General features: G+C 40.3%; 2 protein-coding genes across 5 annotated transcripts; one reads left to right on the top strand and one right to left on the bottom strand.

Moving 5' to 3' along the window:
* Positions 1-1,250: 1,250 nt before the first annotated feature.
* On the bottom strand, positions 1,251-9,677 carry msh4 (mutS homolog 4). The gene is made up of 19 exons (XM_041813073.1): positions 9,331-9,677; positions 9,002-9,163; positions 8,766-8,929; positions 8,104-8,214; positions 7,872-7,987; positions 6,378-6,550; positions 6,223-6,290; positions 6,019-6,093; positions 5,834-5,898; positions 5,580-5,749; positions 5,356-5,492; positions 5,099-5,202; positions 3,492-3,616; positions 2,701-2,901; positions 2,502-2,620; positions 2,296-2,424; positions 1,945-2,119; positions 1,778-1,866; positions 1,251-1,567 (listed from the first exon to the last, which is right to left on the bottom strand). The coding sequence occupies exons 1-19, from the start codon at positions 9,533-9,535 to the stop codon at positions 1,382-1,384; spliced, it is 2,574 nt and encodes an 857-aa protein (XP_041669007.1). The 5' UTR covers positions 9,536-9,677; the 3' UTR covers positions 1,251-1,381.
* Positions 9,678-10,298: 621 nt separating this feature from the next.
* vcpkmt (valosin containing protein lysine (K) methyltransferase) lies at positions 10,299-17,316 on the top strand. Of its 4 annotated transcripts, XR_005993277.1 has the most exons (6): positions 10,299-10,592; positions 10,769-10,882; positions 12,721-12,793; positions 12,895-13,014; positions 13,780-13,893; positions 14,018-14,133. XR_005993277.1 is itself a non-coding variant. In XM_041812165.1 (5 exons), the coding sequence occupies exons 1-5, from the start codon at positions 10,336-10,338 to the stop codon at positions 13,837-13,839; spliced, it is 624 nt and encodes a 207-aa protein (XP_041668099.1). In that variant the 5' UTR covers positions 10,299-10,335; the 3' UTR covers positions 13,840-14,117. The 4 variants fall into 4 exon arrangements, 3 of the variants coding, with proteins under 3 accessions (XP_041668099.1, XP_041668101.1, XP_041668098.1); XM_041812165.1 differs by having other exon boundaries at positions 13,780-14,117; XM_041812164.1 differs by lacking the exons at positions 13,780-13,893; positions 14,018-14,133 and adding an exon at positions 17,149-17,316 and having other exon boundaries at positions 10,300-10,592.
* The last annotated feature ends 856 nt before the right edge of the window (positions 17,317-18,172 follow it).

The raw sequence follows: 18,172 nt of genomic DNA, 5'->3' as shown, positions 1-18,172 counted from the left end.
TTGAGACAGACTAAGTGAACAAAGCGAACGAACATAAGACGCGAAAAGAGAGGAGTGGTCATCGCACTTCCCCCAAGTCCATAACACATGAGTACAGAAAGTACTTGAATACTTCTATGGGGAGGTGCTGGATATCTGTTGAATTTAGAAAAGCGACAGCATTTCTTTTCATTTTAAAATCATTTTAGAACACCCGTCTCCCCACATATTAATGCGATACTTCACACGACATACCTGCCAAAATTTGGGTTTCAACAACGGGCGATTTATTTGTTTAGAGGGTATTAAAGGGGTGCCAGGAGATGTGGCTAGATACCACACGTGTTCCTTCTTACACGTTGAGTCACACAAATAAAGGTTTAGTTTCAGCCTTCAAATTTAGTGTAAATTTTGACATTACTCTGGAAGTGGGGGTCGGGGAGGTATTCTCCCCTAGAAAATATTGAGGTTTAAAACGTTGTTTCCTGTGTTTAGATGTATTTTATTCACATATTTGTCATGAAATTGTGTTTTTTGAAGAAAAAAGAAATAAAAAATTGGACATATTTCATTTAAATATCAGCTTAATGACTGGTTTTTGCCTCCCACATGAATTTTAACATTAGTGTCATCAACAGTTACTCTGATGACCTATAAAAAGTCACATTACTTTGATGACCTCTCAACAGTCTCTGAGTTACTGTTAGCCCTGCTGATGTAAAATATCCTGCACTCTCTTGCTGCTTTACGGTATCTCAAATACCATAAGAAAGTTCACTGTGGTAAAAGCCTCACCTTACATACACAGTTGTACTTATTAATATATCAACTGTAACTTAAATCACTGTGGTAAAAAGCCTCGCCTCATATGCATATTTGCACTAATTAATCTACTTACCATACTAATTCTAAATCTATTTACTGTACTCAAATGCTCTAAGTAATAAATCGAGTCACTGTAATTTAAATACTGTAGGAGGGCTCTCTGTGGTAAAAAACCTCTCCTCATATTTTCTGCTACCTCGGCCCTTCATGCAGCTCTTATTTCGTCTGTCTCACCCCTTGAATCAGGTTGCGTGTTGCCAGGTCACGGGGTGGGCAACAGATAGCCCAAAAACACGGCAGAAACCCAGGTAAAACGGGAGTGCTGGCAGGTATGTACTTCCAAAATTAACACATATACTTTCTATGTATAACACACCCATGAAACAGGAATTTAAGTAAGACTAAATAATGTATACTTTAATTTTTTCACTTCTCTATCGCATCAGTTCACTTTTTATATATATTTTAATTAATAAATAACAATAGTGCAATGGTAAAACTATCAATGACCATCAGGCTCTGATCTCCTCATCTTCTCAGTGTACCACTGCCCCTCCCTTCTTTAAAGCTGAGTCAGTCATTCCTCCTCTATGTCAGTAGACGCTGCCTGCAGCTCTGCCTCAAACTGCTTCTTCAGGCCCTTCAGATACATACGCAAGCTGTCTGGGTCCAGTCTGGAGTTTCTGGCAGTCTGCAGGAGGCGGGTTGCCAGGTGGTACACAGCTCTCTGCCTCTGTGTTTCTGGATCATTCTGATGTTTGGCCTAGAGCGATAAAACATAACACCATGGGTCTTTTCTCTTTATCTGGATGTTGTCTGATATGTGCTAGGATTAATAATCTGTCATGACTGAAGAACTCTTGTTCAATTGTTACATAAATGCAAAAATAGCAGCAAAACTCCCCTGTACATATGAATGAAAGAGCCTACAAATACAGGTGGTAAAAGTAAATTTGATCTCGTTCAGTCATACCAAAAGCTGCTGGCTGACTTTGGAGGCAATTGTCATGGCCTTCTGGATTATGTCTGAAGGAAGCGCAGTCATTTCTGCAGCTCTTAGACCTAAAGAATGAAAAAACTTTTGTAATCATGTCCCTGCCAAATCTCCACAGCATCACACTTAGATTTCACTGGCTCTACCATAGTGTCTTTCATCAGAGCATCCTCGATTCAGCATATACGTATAAACCACACGCTCCGTGTCTGTGTCAACACTGCGCATGTGCTGAACCTCCATGTGCTGGTTCTCAACATTGGGATATAGAGACTCTAGTTGGCACAGCTCAAGAAAATGGGTGGCAAAGAGGGTGAACGCCTGCAAACGGTAGGGAAACAATACACCTTAAAGACAAAGGCAATGGTTATCACTTGTGTTTGTCATTAACAGGTGCACCAAGGCAGACAATAGAAAGTTAATGCAGAAAATTAGGGAAAGAATCTGATCAGTCTGGTTCTGGCGGCAGTGTGGAACGGTAAACGTGCACATTCTACCTTGAGGCTAAGGAGGAACTCGCAGACTGAGTGACAGATTCCAATGCCCTCCTCAGCACTGGTGCCTCTCCCCAACTCATCTATGATGATCAGGGACTGGTCACTTGCATTGTGAATTATGTAGGAGATCTTTAGGGAGGACACATGCAGTCAATTATTGTTTAATTGTCTTCAAATTGTAATCAAACTGTAAAAATAAAACAAACCTCCTTCATCTCCAACATGAAGGTGGAACAATTAGTTTCAAAATCATCATCAACACCAATCCTGGTGAAAATCTGATCAGCAACTCGGAAAGAAGCATACTCAGCAGGGACAAAAGAGCCTGGAATCAGAATCAAAAAATCAAAAATGAAAGCAAATCAAAGCACAGCAATGTGTGAGGCTGAAAGTTTTACTGCTAACCTATCTGAGCCATGATCTGACACAGTGCCACCTGTTTGAGGTAGGTGGATTTGCCGCTCATGTTGGGCCCAGTGATGATGACAAAGTTGCTGCCCTCGGAAATGTAGCTATTGTTTGCCACGGGCTGCTGTCCCACTATTCGCTCCAGTATAGGGTGACGTCCCTGCTTGATGGCGAGAGTGTCTGTGAACTCTGGACGTACTAGTGGACATAGGATGAAAAAGAAAATCTCAAAAGAAATGCATGTTTGTTGGTATTTTTTTTCTTTTTTGTTTACATTCATTAAAAACTAAAACTCTGATCTATATAATATCCTTCCTTGTAATTTCTTAAGTAATCATGAGCTATCGGTAAATGGAAAGGTGTGTCGCAAAATGATAAAATGGATTTATGAGAGAGGTGTGTGCAGCCGTGGTTACAGCCAGTTAGCTCCTCTGCTGGGGAGACTTGTCTCTGTAAATACAGCGCACCAGTGCACGCTTATGTAACAAGGGTAATCTGAGTACATGCTGGCGGGGATGGAACGGGGCAGGCACTCAGCACATGTATATGGAGCTACACATTCAGACAGCTGAGGGGCAGCGCTCATAGCCCACGTGGTTGTGGATGGTGCTGCCAGCGACCCACAAAAAAACAACCGCGGTCAGATCAGAGGAGCACTTCCTCGCTGTCACCATGTGTGATGATGACTGGGTGCTTCCTCGTGTGCTTACAACACCCATTCAGACAATATCAGTATATCTGAAGATTAATGTGACCGAGTCTGGGCTGGAACAGTGGGTCATGGTTACCGTAGTCTGAGATGGTGCATGAATTGGCCAGTGACAGCAGCATGTCCAGCATGGATACAGCATCAGAGAGCTTGTACAGACAGTGGATGTGTTGGTGAATGGTGCTCAGCAGCTGACATATCACCCTGTGTGGAGACAAATTAGATGATGCAGGAGCAAAACACTGGAAGAATGTAAAATAAAGCAAATAGCACTCTCTAGTGGATAAAAAGAGAACCAAAAGCCAACTCAAGGGATAATCTGACAGATAAGACAGTTAATACATCACACAAGAGCATCTAAAAAAAATCAAATATCATAAAAAAGTCAACATAGCTTTACCAGACACAAAGTGTATAACATTTTGGCTTTTTTTGTTTTAATCTTGATGATTTATACTAACAGCACATGAAAAAAACAGTATTTAAAAGTATTATATATGTGCACAAGCAACAGGGATGAGCTCAGCCTTTAGAGGATTGTCAAGCAAAGCAGTTTCAAGAACTTAGAGGAGCTTCAGAAGGAGTAAACTGAGGCTGGAGACAGGGGATTAAGAGCAACCACACATAGAAGTGTGTCCAGGAAATGGACTACAAATGTCCTAGTCCCTGCATCGAGCCACTCCTGCACCACAGACACCGTCATCAGCGTCACACTTGGGCTGAGTAGAAAAAATAACTGGGCCTTCGCTCATCTGTTTTCAGATGAAAGTCAATCTTGCATTTCACTTGGAAATCAAGGTCCCAAATTCTGGGAGATCAGGGAGGCACAGAATCAAGGTGCTTGAAGTCCAGTGTTTTCAGTTTCCACAGTCAGAAGTGGTTTGAGGTGCGCATGTCATCTGCTGCTGTTGGTCCACTGTGATTTAGCAAGTCCAGAGTCAACACTGTCAGCTGCTATAAAGAGATTTTAGAGTAATTCATGTTTCAATCTACTGAGAAGCTTCTTGAGACACTGATTTCTTTTTTTTCCATCAGGACTTAGCACAGCCCACAGTGAAGCCAAAACTACCAGAAACTGGTTTGCTGACCATGGTGTTACTGTGCTTGATTGGTCTGCCAGCTGGTCTGACCTGAACCCCAAAGATGATCTCTGGGGAAATATCAAGATAAGATGAGACATCAGATTCCACAATATAGACGAGCTGAAGGCTCAGAGCAACCTGGGCTTCATAACACCCCAGCAGCTTGACTGGCTCAATGCCATGTAGCACTGATGTAGCACAAATTACTGCATCAGTGCTACATGGAACTGCATCAGTGCCATGTAGCACTGATGCAGTAATTTTTGCAAAAGGAGCTCAAACCAAGTACTGTGTGCATAAATGAGCACAATTATCCAGGTCAACATTTCTGTATAATAAATCCTTTTTAGGTCGGTGTTTTGTTTTTAATAATTCAAGATTGAGGATTACTGATTTTCTTGGGGAGTAGGCCATAACCATCAAGATTAAGACAATAAAAAGAAATATTTAATGTGCGATAAATCTAGAATAGTTGTGGAAGTTTCACTTACAGAATACCCCCCCCCCCCAAAAAAAAAAAACATCAGTACCTCGAACAGTTTAAATGAGTGCCTATAACTGATTGCTCTGCATGTTTGCGAGTAAAAGATGATGATCTCCTCACACATATGACATGTGAAAGATCTCCCTCAGGGCCTCATCACAGCGGTCATTCATTTTCATCAGGTCTGCAGTGGTGAAGCCATAGTTGTTCTTGTGCTTGGTGACCTGAAATGGTGGATAAACAAGCCTACTCTTTATGTTCATTAAATGATTCAATTGTTATAGTCCACAGGTGAGCTGTCTTATTTATGACTGATGGTGAGTTTTCCTTTGACTGTTATTACATAGGCTGTTAGCAGCCTCTTGAGTGGACTCTACCTTGATAAACTCTGCAGGGAGTTTCCCTTCTGGCAACATCACTCCTTCAAGCTTCATCTGGATGTAGAAACCTCGAGTTGTGCTGAAGCTGGTACGCATCGGCCATCCATATTTCTCACCCATCTGGCTCACTATCCCTGTGCAACATGGTACTATTCATTTTTAATGGAAGACAAGCTAAAGAAAGGAACAGTGTAATACAGTAAAGCAGCTAGAATAAACACCTGCAATGTCATCCACAATCTCAGTGTAAGCTCTGCGGGCAATGTCAAGGAACTCATTAATGTTGGGGCGGACAGCATAACATTTCTGGGTGCGCATGTTCAGGCTCCCCTTCAGATAGGCAGTGTCATCATTTACTACTGTCTTGATCTGCTCCAGGATCATGTCAAACCTAAAGCGGACACAAATTTACACCGCAGGGTAAGTCTTTAGACATTGGATAATAGTACACTGACGTCAGACATGGGTTCAGTACCTGTTGTCTTCCAGAGAGGAGCTGTATGCTTTAAGCAGAGCTGTGTTGCAATTCTTCAACACCATCTGTTCATAGAGTGTTATATTTTTAAAGGTAAGTCCATACAAGATGCATATTTTTTCTTATTCTACCTATGACTTTGGGATGGATCTTTTTAAATTTCATGCATTCAAAATGACACAGACCCTTAACCCTGGCACCAGATCCAACGTGTGCTTTAACTGAATAACGTGTGTAATTTTGGCCTCAGCAACCTGCACCTGTAAAAGCACAGCAGTGTCACTGAAAGGTGCAGAAAATCCCATGAAGAATTTTTGTTAAGTTGAGCATTTTAACATTACACATTCCTTTGTGATGGGATTGTTATACAATGTAAATACTGTACATACTGTTTCCTGCTTCGGGATTTGGATGAGAACAGAGAGCAGCTGGTCGATGTCAAGGAAATGACCAATAGCTAAGGAATGAAGGAGGACAAATGTTAAAATACTGCTTCATGCACCTATCTTTATACTTGATGTGTAGTTTTAAGCTTAATTCTTACCATTCTTGAGGCCATAGAAGAGCTCCTCATCCTGCAGCAGCTCCTGTATGGAGTCCAAGCGGATGTTTATGGTGTCCACATCAACTAGAGGTTCTAGGATATTTGAGCGCAACCTTCTGGCACCACCCGGTGTTTTTGTGTGATTAAGTACCCCTAAAAGGCTATGTTCACTCCTATACATAGATAAACAACATACTCAACACCAATTTTACTAAACAAGCACAGTGCATAATGTAACAATACCACTACTGTTTACCTTCGATCTCGATTGTTGACCACCAACTCTAAGTTAGAGGCAGAAGCTGAGTCTATCATTGCTGTCTGTTCACTCCCTGTAAAGCTCACTTTGAGGGATTTGGATGCATACACAGAGTTCTGAATGAACTCTAAATATTTCAGCAAAGCAGCAGCAGCTGCTAAACAATAATACCTGAACAAATCAGGACATTTGGTCATATAAAATATAAAGCATTATAGTATATATGTATCTAAAATCATTGGCCACTTTATTAGGTACACCTGTTCTCTTGTTTTTTTTTTTTTTAACACAAATGGCTTATCAGCCAATCACATGGCAGCAACTCAATGCATTTAGGCAAATAGCAGTGGTCAAGATGACTTGCTGAAGTTCCAACCGAGCGTCAGAACGTGGAAGAAAGGGGATTTAAATGACTCTGAATGTGGCATGGTTGTTGGTGCCGGACAGGCTGGCAACAGTAATTCAAATAACCACTCTGAATCTCAACAGCAGCAGAAGATCCCTCCTGTGGATACTCCAGGTTTCACTCCTGTCACCTAAGACAGGAAACTGAGGTGACAATTTGCATGGGCTCACCAAAATCAGACAATAAAAGACTGTAAAACCATTGCCCGGTCTGATTAGCCTCAATATAAGCTACAACATTCACATGGAAGGGCCAGAATTTGGCATAAACAACATGAAAGCATGGATCCATCCTGCCTTGTATCAACGGTTAAGGCTACTGCTGGTGGTGTAAAGCTATGGGGGATATTTTCTGGGCACACTTTGGGCCCCTTAGTACCAACTGAACATCGTTTAAACGCCACAGCCTACCTGAGTATTGTTGCTGACTATGACTACAGTGTACCCATCTTCTGATGGCTACTTCCAGCAGGATAATGTCACAAAGCTCATATCATCTCCAGCTGGTTTCTTGAACATGACAATGAGTTCACTGTACTCCAGTGGCTTCCACAGTCACCAGATCTCAATCCAATAGAGCACCTTTGGGATGTGGTGGAACGGGAGATTAATATTATAGGTGTGCAGCTGACAAATGTGCAGCAGCTGTGTGATACTATCATGTCAATATCGACCAAAATCTCTGAGGAATGTCTCCTACACCTTGTTGAAACAATGCCACAAAGAATTAAGACAGTTCTTAAAGCAAAAGGGGGTTCAACCCAGAACTAGCAAGGTGTACCTAATAAAGTGGCTGGTAAGTGTATATGTTATCATGCCCAGTAACGTACTTAGCTTGCACTTCCATGAGGACTGTGCCAAATTCTGGAGCACACAGCTGCTGAATGTACTCCAGTCCTTTACTTTCATTAAAATACTTCCTTTGGATGGCTGTGAAAGCTACTCCCTGACAAGAAAAGGTAAAACACTCTCATACAACCTTAAAATAACAAAAATTTAAAAAGTCCATTCACAGTTTACCACATGTTTGTGATTTCTTCTTTCCAGTCTATACATTGTTACCGGGAAGTTTTCTGTGATGAGGTTGAAGAGTTTTGTCCCTTTTCCTTTCTCACTGGCCGTGTCTGACATCAGTATTTCCATTGGCACTGAGATATGAATCCTAGTTATAACCTTCAAGGAGGAAAATGTGCATAAAACAGGAGGATTCTTTGTTTTGGAGTGGGCAGCTTCAACTAAAGGCCTTTGCACAGTGAGTTAGTTTTTTCTTCCAAAACTGTCAATAAATTAATTAATTGATTAAAAAAATAAAAAAATTAAAGACTGGGAATGCACAATATTGGCTTTGTGTGGTTTCAGGTGATTTAATCTTTAAAGCTAATATCTGCAATATAATATATGATATCTGTATCTTCATTTTATACACATGTTGTATCCTTGCATTCTGTGGTTTTCAACCATGGAACATAATGGACTAAGGCCAAATTGTGGCTTAAAGCCATGTTAAACAAGACAAACAGAACTGAAAAGATGTGCTCTTCTCACTAAAACCCCTTTAAGTACATGACAAAGCACCATGGCGCATGCATGATCATGTCACCTTAACCTTCTCGTCATGAGATATATAGAAAATATAAAAACATCAGCTCAGAAAAAACATCGGCTAAGTGTGCAAAGACCTTAACAAGCAAAAGTTTTTCACCTTTAGTCAATACACTAGTTACCTTAGCATATGTTCCAGTGTCTGCAAACTGTGATAGTACAAGTTCTGGACATTTCAAGTTGAGGCTGGCCATGCCAATCTCTCCCCGGGCCAAACCACGCCCTTCAACCACAGCCACTATCACAGAAGCGCCAGAGGTTATGGTCGCGGAGGAGGAGGTTGTTGCTGTTAAAACAGAGAAATCAGAATTAGACTCAAGCTGACTCTCACTTTAAATACTCTTTAACACTTCAGTACCAGTATGATCTGTCAGCGGTGTCCGTGCAGAGTGTGACCCCAGGGTATTCCTGAGTCTTGGTGTTCCTCTATGGCTGCAGAGTGGTGTGCTGACAGAGATGGATGCAATGATGGATGAGTTTGCCCAGCCTGACGTGAAGCTGTGAGGGGGCTGACCTCTGACTATGAAAAATCAGGTGTTACTACAATGTCACTCTTATCAAATATCCGTTTACACGTACCAATTCAGTTGCTATACAGTAAATCATATTGTGACTCCCCTCCACCTCTCCTGATTAAGTGAAGACTCCAGTGTTAGCTAAAACTACCCAAGCTATCCATCAGATCACCTGAGGGTATCCGGGGGAGTAATGGACCACGGCTGAAGCTCGAACTGTTTTCATCTAAACATTGGTGGGATGAACTAGAGGAAGCAGATTCACACGAGGTAGTTTCGTTCAACCCGCTTTTGTCAGTCGAGGACACCCCGAGAGGTCGTCCACAGTCTTGTGTGTCACCGCCGGGTGTCACTTCATCTGTGCTGCTGTGAAACATGTTAAAACCTCACAAAGTCAGTTAAACGAACAAAAATATTAAAATTTCATTTGTATATCAGTAAAAGTCGGCAAATATGCTAGCAAAAGTCAAAGGACAAGTTTGGTAAAATACAGAAAAGTCTATCTGCTAACAAGAAAAGACCGCCACTTGTAACTGCCCTAACGCGCGTGTGGCCACGTTTGTGCGCATGTGCGAGACAACGACATCAAAAAATGAGATAAAAGCGATTTAAAAAAAGAAATAAAAGGTCAGAAATTGTGTCATAGCTAGTAATTATGGTGAGATTTTAAAGTTACAATTTTAATACGAAAATTAAAAATAACATTACATTTAAAAGACGAAAATCAGAAATAGCAAGTCATGACTATGAGATAAATCAAGATTATGAGCTGGTAATTCATAAAGTCGAAATTATGAGATTAAGAAAATCAAAATTGTTTGATAGTAAGTCACAATTGTGAGATTAAAAATTCAAAATTACAAGAAGATAGTCATTGATTATTTAATAATTTAAACATTTTATCTCCGAATTATGGCTATCACATGATTTCAATTTTTAATTTATAATCTAATTTCGAATTTAACTTATATTTTAAACTTTTGTCCAATAATTAAGAATTTCTACTTCGTACAAATGTCTTACCATGTCATAACTTCGACTATTATCTCGCATAATTAGGATTCACTTTCTCATAATTTCAACTTTTTATCCCAACATTTTGTTTTGGTTAGTGTAATCGCCTTTATTGTGAAAAAAATAAACCGGAAATTGTGTTCCTGTTCCTGCGGCGGCCAATATGGCGGCTGAGACAAATGAGAATGATTATTTTGTGAGGGAAATAGAGAAAAATGACGGTTGTACCTTAAAGGTAAAGCAGTGCTACTTGGGAGACGTTGGCTGTGTTGTCTGGGATGCTGCTATCGTTCTTTCAAAATATTTAGAGACGAAACAATTTTACGAGCCGTCTTCAGGAGTAAACGCGTGGGCAGACAGGAAGGTGCTGGAGCTCGGAGCCGGGACTGGAGTTGTTGGTTTGATGGCTGCAACCCTGGGGTGAGACGCTTAGCTTTTGTGTCCATGTTGTCTTAAGGTGTATGTATGTTTTCGTGTGCTTTGGTTACACTACCTTGGACTTTTTTCTTGTATAAAAAGTCCTAGACTGCTAAAGTTTATTGTGATAAATCTTCAAGTCGACTTAAGTTTTCCTATCTGTATTTTAAACCCCACAGAGCTCAAGTCACTGTGACAGACCTGGAAGATTTGCAGACTTTATTGAGGCTGAACATCCAGGAAAATTGGGCACTTGTCAATAGCGGATCAATTACTGCAAAGGTACTGAAATGGTTTGTACTTCAATTTTGCCTTTTTAACATGCAGTGTAACACCCGCTTGGTTTTTGACATATGCTATTTCTCAGGGGAGATATCTGTTTAATTTAGGATAGATACACCTAAGTTGTAATTGCAGTGAATAAGACCAGTAGAACAAAATTGAATTGCTGTTGCTATTACAGCTGTAGATGGCATATAAAGAAATACAGATACACAATTAAATGAAACACAAAACCACAAAAGATTAACTAAACACAAATGTTACAATCATTTAAATTACCTTTTCTCTCATCAATCTACTCTCAGTATCCCATAATGACAAAGTGAAGCAGGGTTTTAGAAATGTTTGCAAATTCATTAAAAAAAATTTAAAACTGAAATATCACTTTGACATTAGTAGTTAGACCCTTTGCAACAACACCTGAAATTAAATTGACAAATATATTTTAATCCATAGCAATAAAATTGCTTGGACATGATTTGGAAAGGTTACACACCTCTCTGTAAATGGTCCCACAGCTGACAAAGCAAATCAGAGACATATCAAAAACCGAGCCATGAGGCCAAACGAACTTCCTTTAGAGCTTGGAAATAGCATTGATGCGAGGCACAGATCTGGAGAGGGCTACAAAACATTTCTGCTGCACTAAAGGTTCCCAAAAGCACAGTGGCCTCCATAATTCTCAAATGGAAGAAGTTTGGCACAACGAGGACTCTTCCAAGAGCTGGTCTCCTGGCCAAACTGAACAATCCGGAGATAAGGGCCCTAAAAGAGAGGTGCCCAAGAACCCGATGGCTGCTCTGACTGAGGTCCAGAGATCCAGTGTGGAGATGGGACAGAGTTCCAGAAGGACAACCATCACTGCAGCCCTCCACTGATCGGGACTTTATGCCAGAGTGGCTTGATGAAGCCTCTCCTCAGTTCACAAAAAACACCTGAAGGACTCTCAGAATAAGAGAAACAAGATTCTCTGGTCTGATGAAACCAAAATTGAATTGTTTGGCCTCAATTCTAAATGTTATGTCTGGAGAAAAAAGCCACCGCTCATCATTTGTCCAATAACATCCTAGCAGTGAAGCATGGTGGTGGCAGCATCATGCTGTTGGGGGTGTTTTTCAGCAGCAGAAGAGTGGGAGACTGATCAGGGTTGAGGTAAGCTGAATGGAGCAAAATGTAGAGATAACCGCAATGAAAAGTTGTTCTGCAGCTCTCAGGACCTCAGACTGGGATGAAGATTCACCTTCCAACATGACAATTACCCTAGCTCACAGCCAAGACAACACAAGAGTGTCCCAGCCAGAGCAAACATCTCTGGAGAGACCTGAAAATGGCTCTCAACTGATGGTCCCCTTCAAGCTTGATTAAGCTCGAGACGGTTTGCAAAGCAGAATGATAGAACATCTCCAAATCCAGGGTTGCAAAGCTTGTTCCATCATATTCAAAAGACTCAAAGATGTAATTGCTGCCAAAGACTACAGGGTTGGTATGCTTATGTCAATGTGAAATTCAGGTTTTGTCTTTTGGATAAATTTGCAAAAACATCTAAAATTCTGTTTTCACTTGTCATGATGGGGTACTGAATGTAGATTAATGAGAGAAAAAATGAATTGAAATGACTGTAGCATCAAGCCGCTACATAACAAAACTGACAAAAGTGAAGTGGGTCTGAATTCTGATGCACTGTAGCTGTGGCAGCTGCTTCTGTGTGCACATCTTGATCCCTTTTTTCAGTAATTAATTGATTAGTAATCCTCTCTATTTAAGTTAACATGTTGTAAATGAAAGCAGCAATATATCAGTCAGCAATAGCTAAACGTTAATCTAACTGCTGTACTTCTTGCTTTCTAAGGGGTGAAGATGTGTCTGAATTCCTGCCGCCTCCACATTATATCCTCATGGCAGACTGCATTTATTATGAGCAGGTAATACACTATAGCCATCTGCTCTGTATCACTGTCACTGCAAAACAGAACAAGTGCAGTGTTCTTTCTCTTTTAATGATTCATCATTTTTTTCTGCACAGTCTGTCGTTCCTCTGGTGGAGAGCTTGAAGCAGCTCTCTGGACCGGAGACCTGCATCATCTGCTGCTATGAGCAACGCACAGAGGGTGTGAACCCAAAAGTGGAAAAGCGTTTTTTTGAGGTGAGAATCGTCTGTGTCTTCTAAGTTTGTAATGTTGACAGAGGTCACAGCTTGGTACAAATTCAGGTCAACAGGAAAAGGAAACAAAAAATCCCAGATGAATAGTTCTAGTTTTGTTTAGGTTATTTAGATCTGGCAGCACTGACTTATATTTTGTTCCATCTGGTGTTATTTAGAACTATCTGTGATGGTTGGCACAGCCTATTGTGTATCAAACATCAAAAAAAAAAAAAGCCAAACTAAAGGAATAATGTTACGTAACACAGAAATGAGTGCCATCTCCTGATTTGAGGCAACAAAATACGTAAAACTAAGTATGTTGCATTAATAGCAAAGTATAACATTTCTGTGTGCTCACATAGCTGGTAGTGAACAGCATAGGCAGCAGGTGCTTGTGCTGAATTACTGCTCATGCATGCCAGGAACAGACCACTGACTGAATTATGAGTACATGGGATGGGACACATCTAAGCATTTTAAATAATAACATAAAATTCAGAATGTAGACCATTTTCTTGAATCTCCCAAAGGAGAAAGATGTTTAAACTCTTCCCCTGTATATCTTATTTCTATTTCTGTCACCATAGTCCACAATGGGCAGTTTCTGTGCAGCTGTGTTGCTCTTTTTGGACCATCTGTTTTCCCCATATGGAGCAACCACATCTACTCGCTATAGTACACTAGCTGAGCTCTCAGCTTGCTGTGATTAGTTGCTCTGCTTTCCTCTGTCTCTAAAGCTGGGGATAAACTGTACATCTTTCACAGTCTTTACAGATTTTGAGAATACAAGGAGACTTGGCTGATGTGGAATCACAGACTACATGATTTTTCAGTCCAACTTAAGCCATCTGAACGCATCAAACTCTTGTGCAAACTCTGGTGAGGGCAACAGTTTGAAGAGTACACAAACATACCAGTTGGTGGGGGTAACGCATCAATGGCTGTTGGCTATCATTATTTTCAAATGCCCATTACCTCCTGTCATCTTCTGATGCTTTTTCAGTGTCCTGCCCTCTCTTTTTCATTGGGTGTTGTCAAAACGTGTTTGCAGTTGGGTAGGTAGTAGTGGTGTAAAGGTACGTGTATTCATACCATACTGATTCGATACGGGCCTCTCGGTACAGTACAGACGTGAACGAACGGATACATGTTGAATGAAGCTCGCATACAGACAGAAAACCAGAGCGCACCTCACTGTTCCACTGTCCTGGTAACCACACAACCACAGCAAACGACAGCAACAGCCTGAATATTCCCAGATAAAAGTGTCCTGTTTAGGAACACTTTGTTGCCCAGAAAAATACAACAGTGTACAAAGACAGCAACAGTAGAGCTGACATTATTCAGCAGGTGTGTCACTGACAGCATGTCGTCCAGCAGACCCATCAAAGCATTTTAAAAAGCACCACTCAAACAAGAATGTCACTGTAACGAGGAGGAACAACAAAGTCTCACCAGCCGGTTATGAATTTCTTATTATTTAAGATCGTTTCTATTGTAACACTGGTGCCCTGACTCTATGAATCAAATTAATTCTACCTTCAACCGTCAGCCTCGGAGGAGGGGGAGAGAAGACTCCATCATGTCTGCAGCTGCGTCATATGTTAAAAAAGTAATCCAGTGCTTAAGTCTGTGTTGAAATTGGCAGAATAGACGCCAATTAACATGCTTAACAAGCTAACGCAGGGTTGTATGATGATCCGTTCAAGTTGGCTGAGAAATTTTAGTGTTTAAAGAATGGGTATAAATATGTCAATATATCAATGAAAATAACCTAGTAACTGATGAGGATAAATATATTCTTACATAAAAAAGGTAAATAGGTGTTAATGAAAGGTAGTAATTAATATAACAGCTAAGGATATAGTAATATCACTATTAACTACATAAAACCCTAAAAAGCTTAGCCTCTGAGAAAAAGCGGTTTGTAAAGAAGCCCCCTCTTTAGCTTTTGTCTTAGCTCAGCAACAAGTGCAGCTTTGGCCTAAAGCCAAAGGGAGACAAAGAGAAGTGCAGACTCTGCTGATTTTTCTGGGTGTAGACCAAGTAGGGGGGCAGATGTTGGAGATGTTATCGGGCCGAGACAGGGGATTGGCTCGAGCGAGCCAGAGTGAAATCCTTATAAGGCATTTGCAAGGCAGGGCATAGGCATGGCAGACAACCACAAAGAGATAAGCTGAGGATAGGTAGTAATTATGGTTGAATTTATTGCTCCCACATGACCGCAAGGACGGGGTTGTCTGTGGGTCAGAATCATAAGTCAATTTGGGGCTTGAATGGAGCAGAAGTCGTGGACAAGGGGGACCTCTGCTGACAAAAGCCTCACACTTGTTGAATCAGTGTTTTAGCACACGGAGTAATATTTGTTGAATACTGTTTGAGCATTTAAAATGATTGGTTTGTTGGTTTTAATACTATGTACATCGTTGCAATATCGTTGCAACACATATGATGACTTAACTGTATGTTTATAGTGAACATGCATGGAGCCATATAGTAATTAAGTAATAAGTGCATTTCTAAAGCCAAGCATGCATATGAATATTGCTTATGAAATTAGGCACGCAATAATTTGTATAAACACCAGAACAGTGAAACAGGGTCTTTAGTGGACAACGGGGCATCATGATCTTTAGAACAGAGCTGAAAAGTATGAGTAAAGGAGGAGCCCAGGTGTGGCCAAAGGGGCTTGGTCCAAAGACCTGAAGACTATAAAAGATGTGTTTTGTGGTGAAGACGGAAGTTGTTTTGTCGACGGCAACCCGGGTTTATTGGTTGTATTCACTAGAATGCTAAAATAAACTCTTTTTGCATCAGATCCTGCCTGATAGTCTTCTGAGTCCTGTTTTTTGGCTCTGTTGATTTTTGACCAATTTTTAAACACAAACTTACCCAAGTCTGATTTTTTTGAACCACGATATAATTCAAAAATGTATTTATTACCTTCGCCAAGGAGGTTATTTGATCGGGTGTGTTTGTTAGTTTGTTAGTTTGTTAGTTTGTTTTTTAGCAACATAACTCAAAAACTTGTGGATGGATTTTGATGAAATTTTCAGGAAATGGACTCAAGTCGCACTTAAGTTGTACACACCAGTGACTTGAGACTTGACTTGGACTCATGCACAAAGACTCGAGACTCGACTCAGACTCGTGATTTGGGACTTATGCACAATCTTCAGTTTTTAATTTTTCCATCATGATCTCTTGTCCCCTGTCACTCTTTTCCCCTTTCTCCCCTTCCATTTGACGGTTCGTGCGTCTTTTACGCAGCATCAATGGCTGCTCTCCTCTTCCTTAGCTTAAGAATTTAAGAATTACAACTCTTCAAACATCAGAGTGTGAAGTCAGTCAAAAGGAAGACAGAAACATACCATTCATTCCATCACAACTAGCATGTGTGATTCATCACAGTTACCTTTAGACCATGTCTCTAATTCATAAATGATGCACCATTTTCAGTAATAAAATGAAATCAGAAAACTTTTAAATATATTTATTCCTCTTTTATGTTAAACTAAAATGTTCATTTAATTCTGCGACTTTGGCAGCTTCTATGGCCTTTTGCGATGTAGATCCATTCCGAAATAAATTAAAGAGAAAGAAGAGATTTCCAGAATAGGCTGTTTTGGATTCCAATCCTCTTTTTAACCCACTGAGTTCAAGTGAAACATAAATTGTCCAGTGTAACAGACATTTCACAGTCATACCTTTAATACTTTCAGGAGATCACTATCGTCTCCTCAGCTATCCCGCTGGTGTCATGCTCTCTGTAACGGGACCAGTAGCTCTGAGTCGCGCACCACCAGCTGGCGGTGTAATAGCCTCTGCACCGTCTAAGAAATTATACCCTGTTCCCTCAAGTGTCCTCTGGCTCTACTGGAGTGTCATAAGTCTTAGACCCTCCGTCTCCGAAGACTTTCAGTTTGGCCGGATATATGATATGAGATTTCATGTTTTTGCAGTTAAGCAGCAGTTAGCAAACAGCACCATTACTGCCACCTGACTGCTTTTTATTCCACTTCATTCAGATGTATTCATGTACAGAACTGTGACACCCATGCAGGTACAAATACTATTACAGGCCTACTGTAAGGGGAAGAATTACAAAATGTTGTTTTTTGTGTTGTATTTCAGCTGCTGCAACAAAGCTTCACCTGTGAGGAAATCCCTGCAGACAAGCAAGACCCAGAGTTTAGCAGTCCAGACATCCACATCCTACACATCAGAAGAAAAGTCTGACTCTGTTGTAAAATGTGTTAGTGTTGTTCTCCTTACATAAAATGCAGGCATTTAAAAATTGTACCAATGAGTATTGAGTACATGTTTCTTTTTCCTGCAGCTTAACTTTTTAAAGAAATTATATATTTTCTGATATATATTTAAAAACTGCCCTGATGCATGTTTTAAATAAAAAATGTATTTTAAAGGTTCAACATTTGATATATATTTTATACCCTACAGAATAGTTTTGTTACCAGAAGGGTTTTTTGGAAAGTAGAAGGAAGAAGTGGAGGCGCAGGCATTACAGGTTGTGTTTATCTTTAATAAAATCTGATTTTTTTAGCTGGTTGGTCACAAACGAAGAGAAAGAATATTTCTGTCTTTGTTTATTTGAAAACTAAGGGTGAAGTATTTGCAAACCTTTTGCTTTCAATGCAAATCAGTGAGAGTCCAGAGTGCACAGCTGAGTAAACTTAAGAAAATAAAAGAGGACTAACTTGAATACTAAGTCAGTGCTCACTTCCTTACTGCTCCACATGGTGAAACAAAAGAGTTAGATAAGTATAATATACACAATACTGTGGTAAACAGAAATGGTTCATCTCTTGTGACCTTTCCTAAAATTTATGAATGAGGTTTGTAAATTATGTTATTGCCCTTTTTAAACACTAGGTGGCAGTAACTGCCTGAAATCCAAATATAAAGCACTGACCTGCAAGTAAATGTTTGTGTTGACCTTCGGATTACTAATCTAAGGGTCATGTTTGTTATCTCAGAGTTAAAAAAAAGACAATGTTGCAGCCCCAGTACACACATGTAGAGCACTGGGGAAATAATCATTCATAAATTCTAAGGCCCTGTTTATTTTCATGAAGCTCAGCCACTATTAAATCTGAATCCATCATATCCAAGCTCTCCTGCAAGTGTTCACTCTCTG

This window comes from Cheilinus undulatus, linkage group 18, assembly GCF_018320785.1.
Source record: "Cheilinus undulatus linkage group 18, ASM1832078v1, whole genome shotgun sequence".
NCBI lineage: Eukaryota > Metazoa > Chordata > Actinopteri > Labriformes > Labridae > Cheilinus > Cheilinus undulatus.
Note: the sequence above shows the minus strand (reverse complement) of the source record. Positions and strands in the feature narration are given on the sequence as shown.

Bases quoted from the DNA above. Each gene is read 5' to 3' on its own strand.
- vcpkmt (XM_041812164.1), top strand. From the start codon at position 10,336: ATGGCGGCTGAGACAAATGAGAATGATTATTTTGTGAGGGAAATAGAG. The intron at 10,593-10,768 runs GTGAGACGCTTA...TAAACCCCACAG, and splicing joins TTGATGGCTGCAACCCTGGG to AGCTCAAGTCACTGTGACAG. The intron at 13,015-17,148 runs GTGAGAATCGTC...GTTGTATTTCAG, and splicing joins TGGAAAAGCGTTTTTTTGAG to CTGCTGCAACAAAGCTTCAC.
- msh4 (XM_041813073.1), bottom strand. From the start codon at position 9,535: ATGTTTCACAGCAGCACAGATGAAGTGACACCCGGCGGTGACACACAA. The intron at 1,867-1,944 runs GTAGAGCCAGTG...TTCATTCTTTAG, and splicing joins CTCTGATGAAAGACACTATG to GTCTAAGAGCTGCAGAAATG. The intron at 1,568-1,777 runs GTATGACTGAAC...TTATCGCTCTAG, and splicing joins AAGTCAGCCAGCAGCTTTTG to GCCAAACATCAGAATGATCC.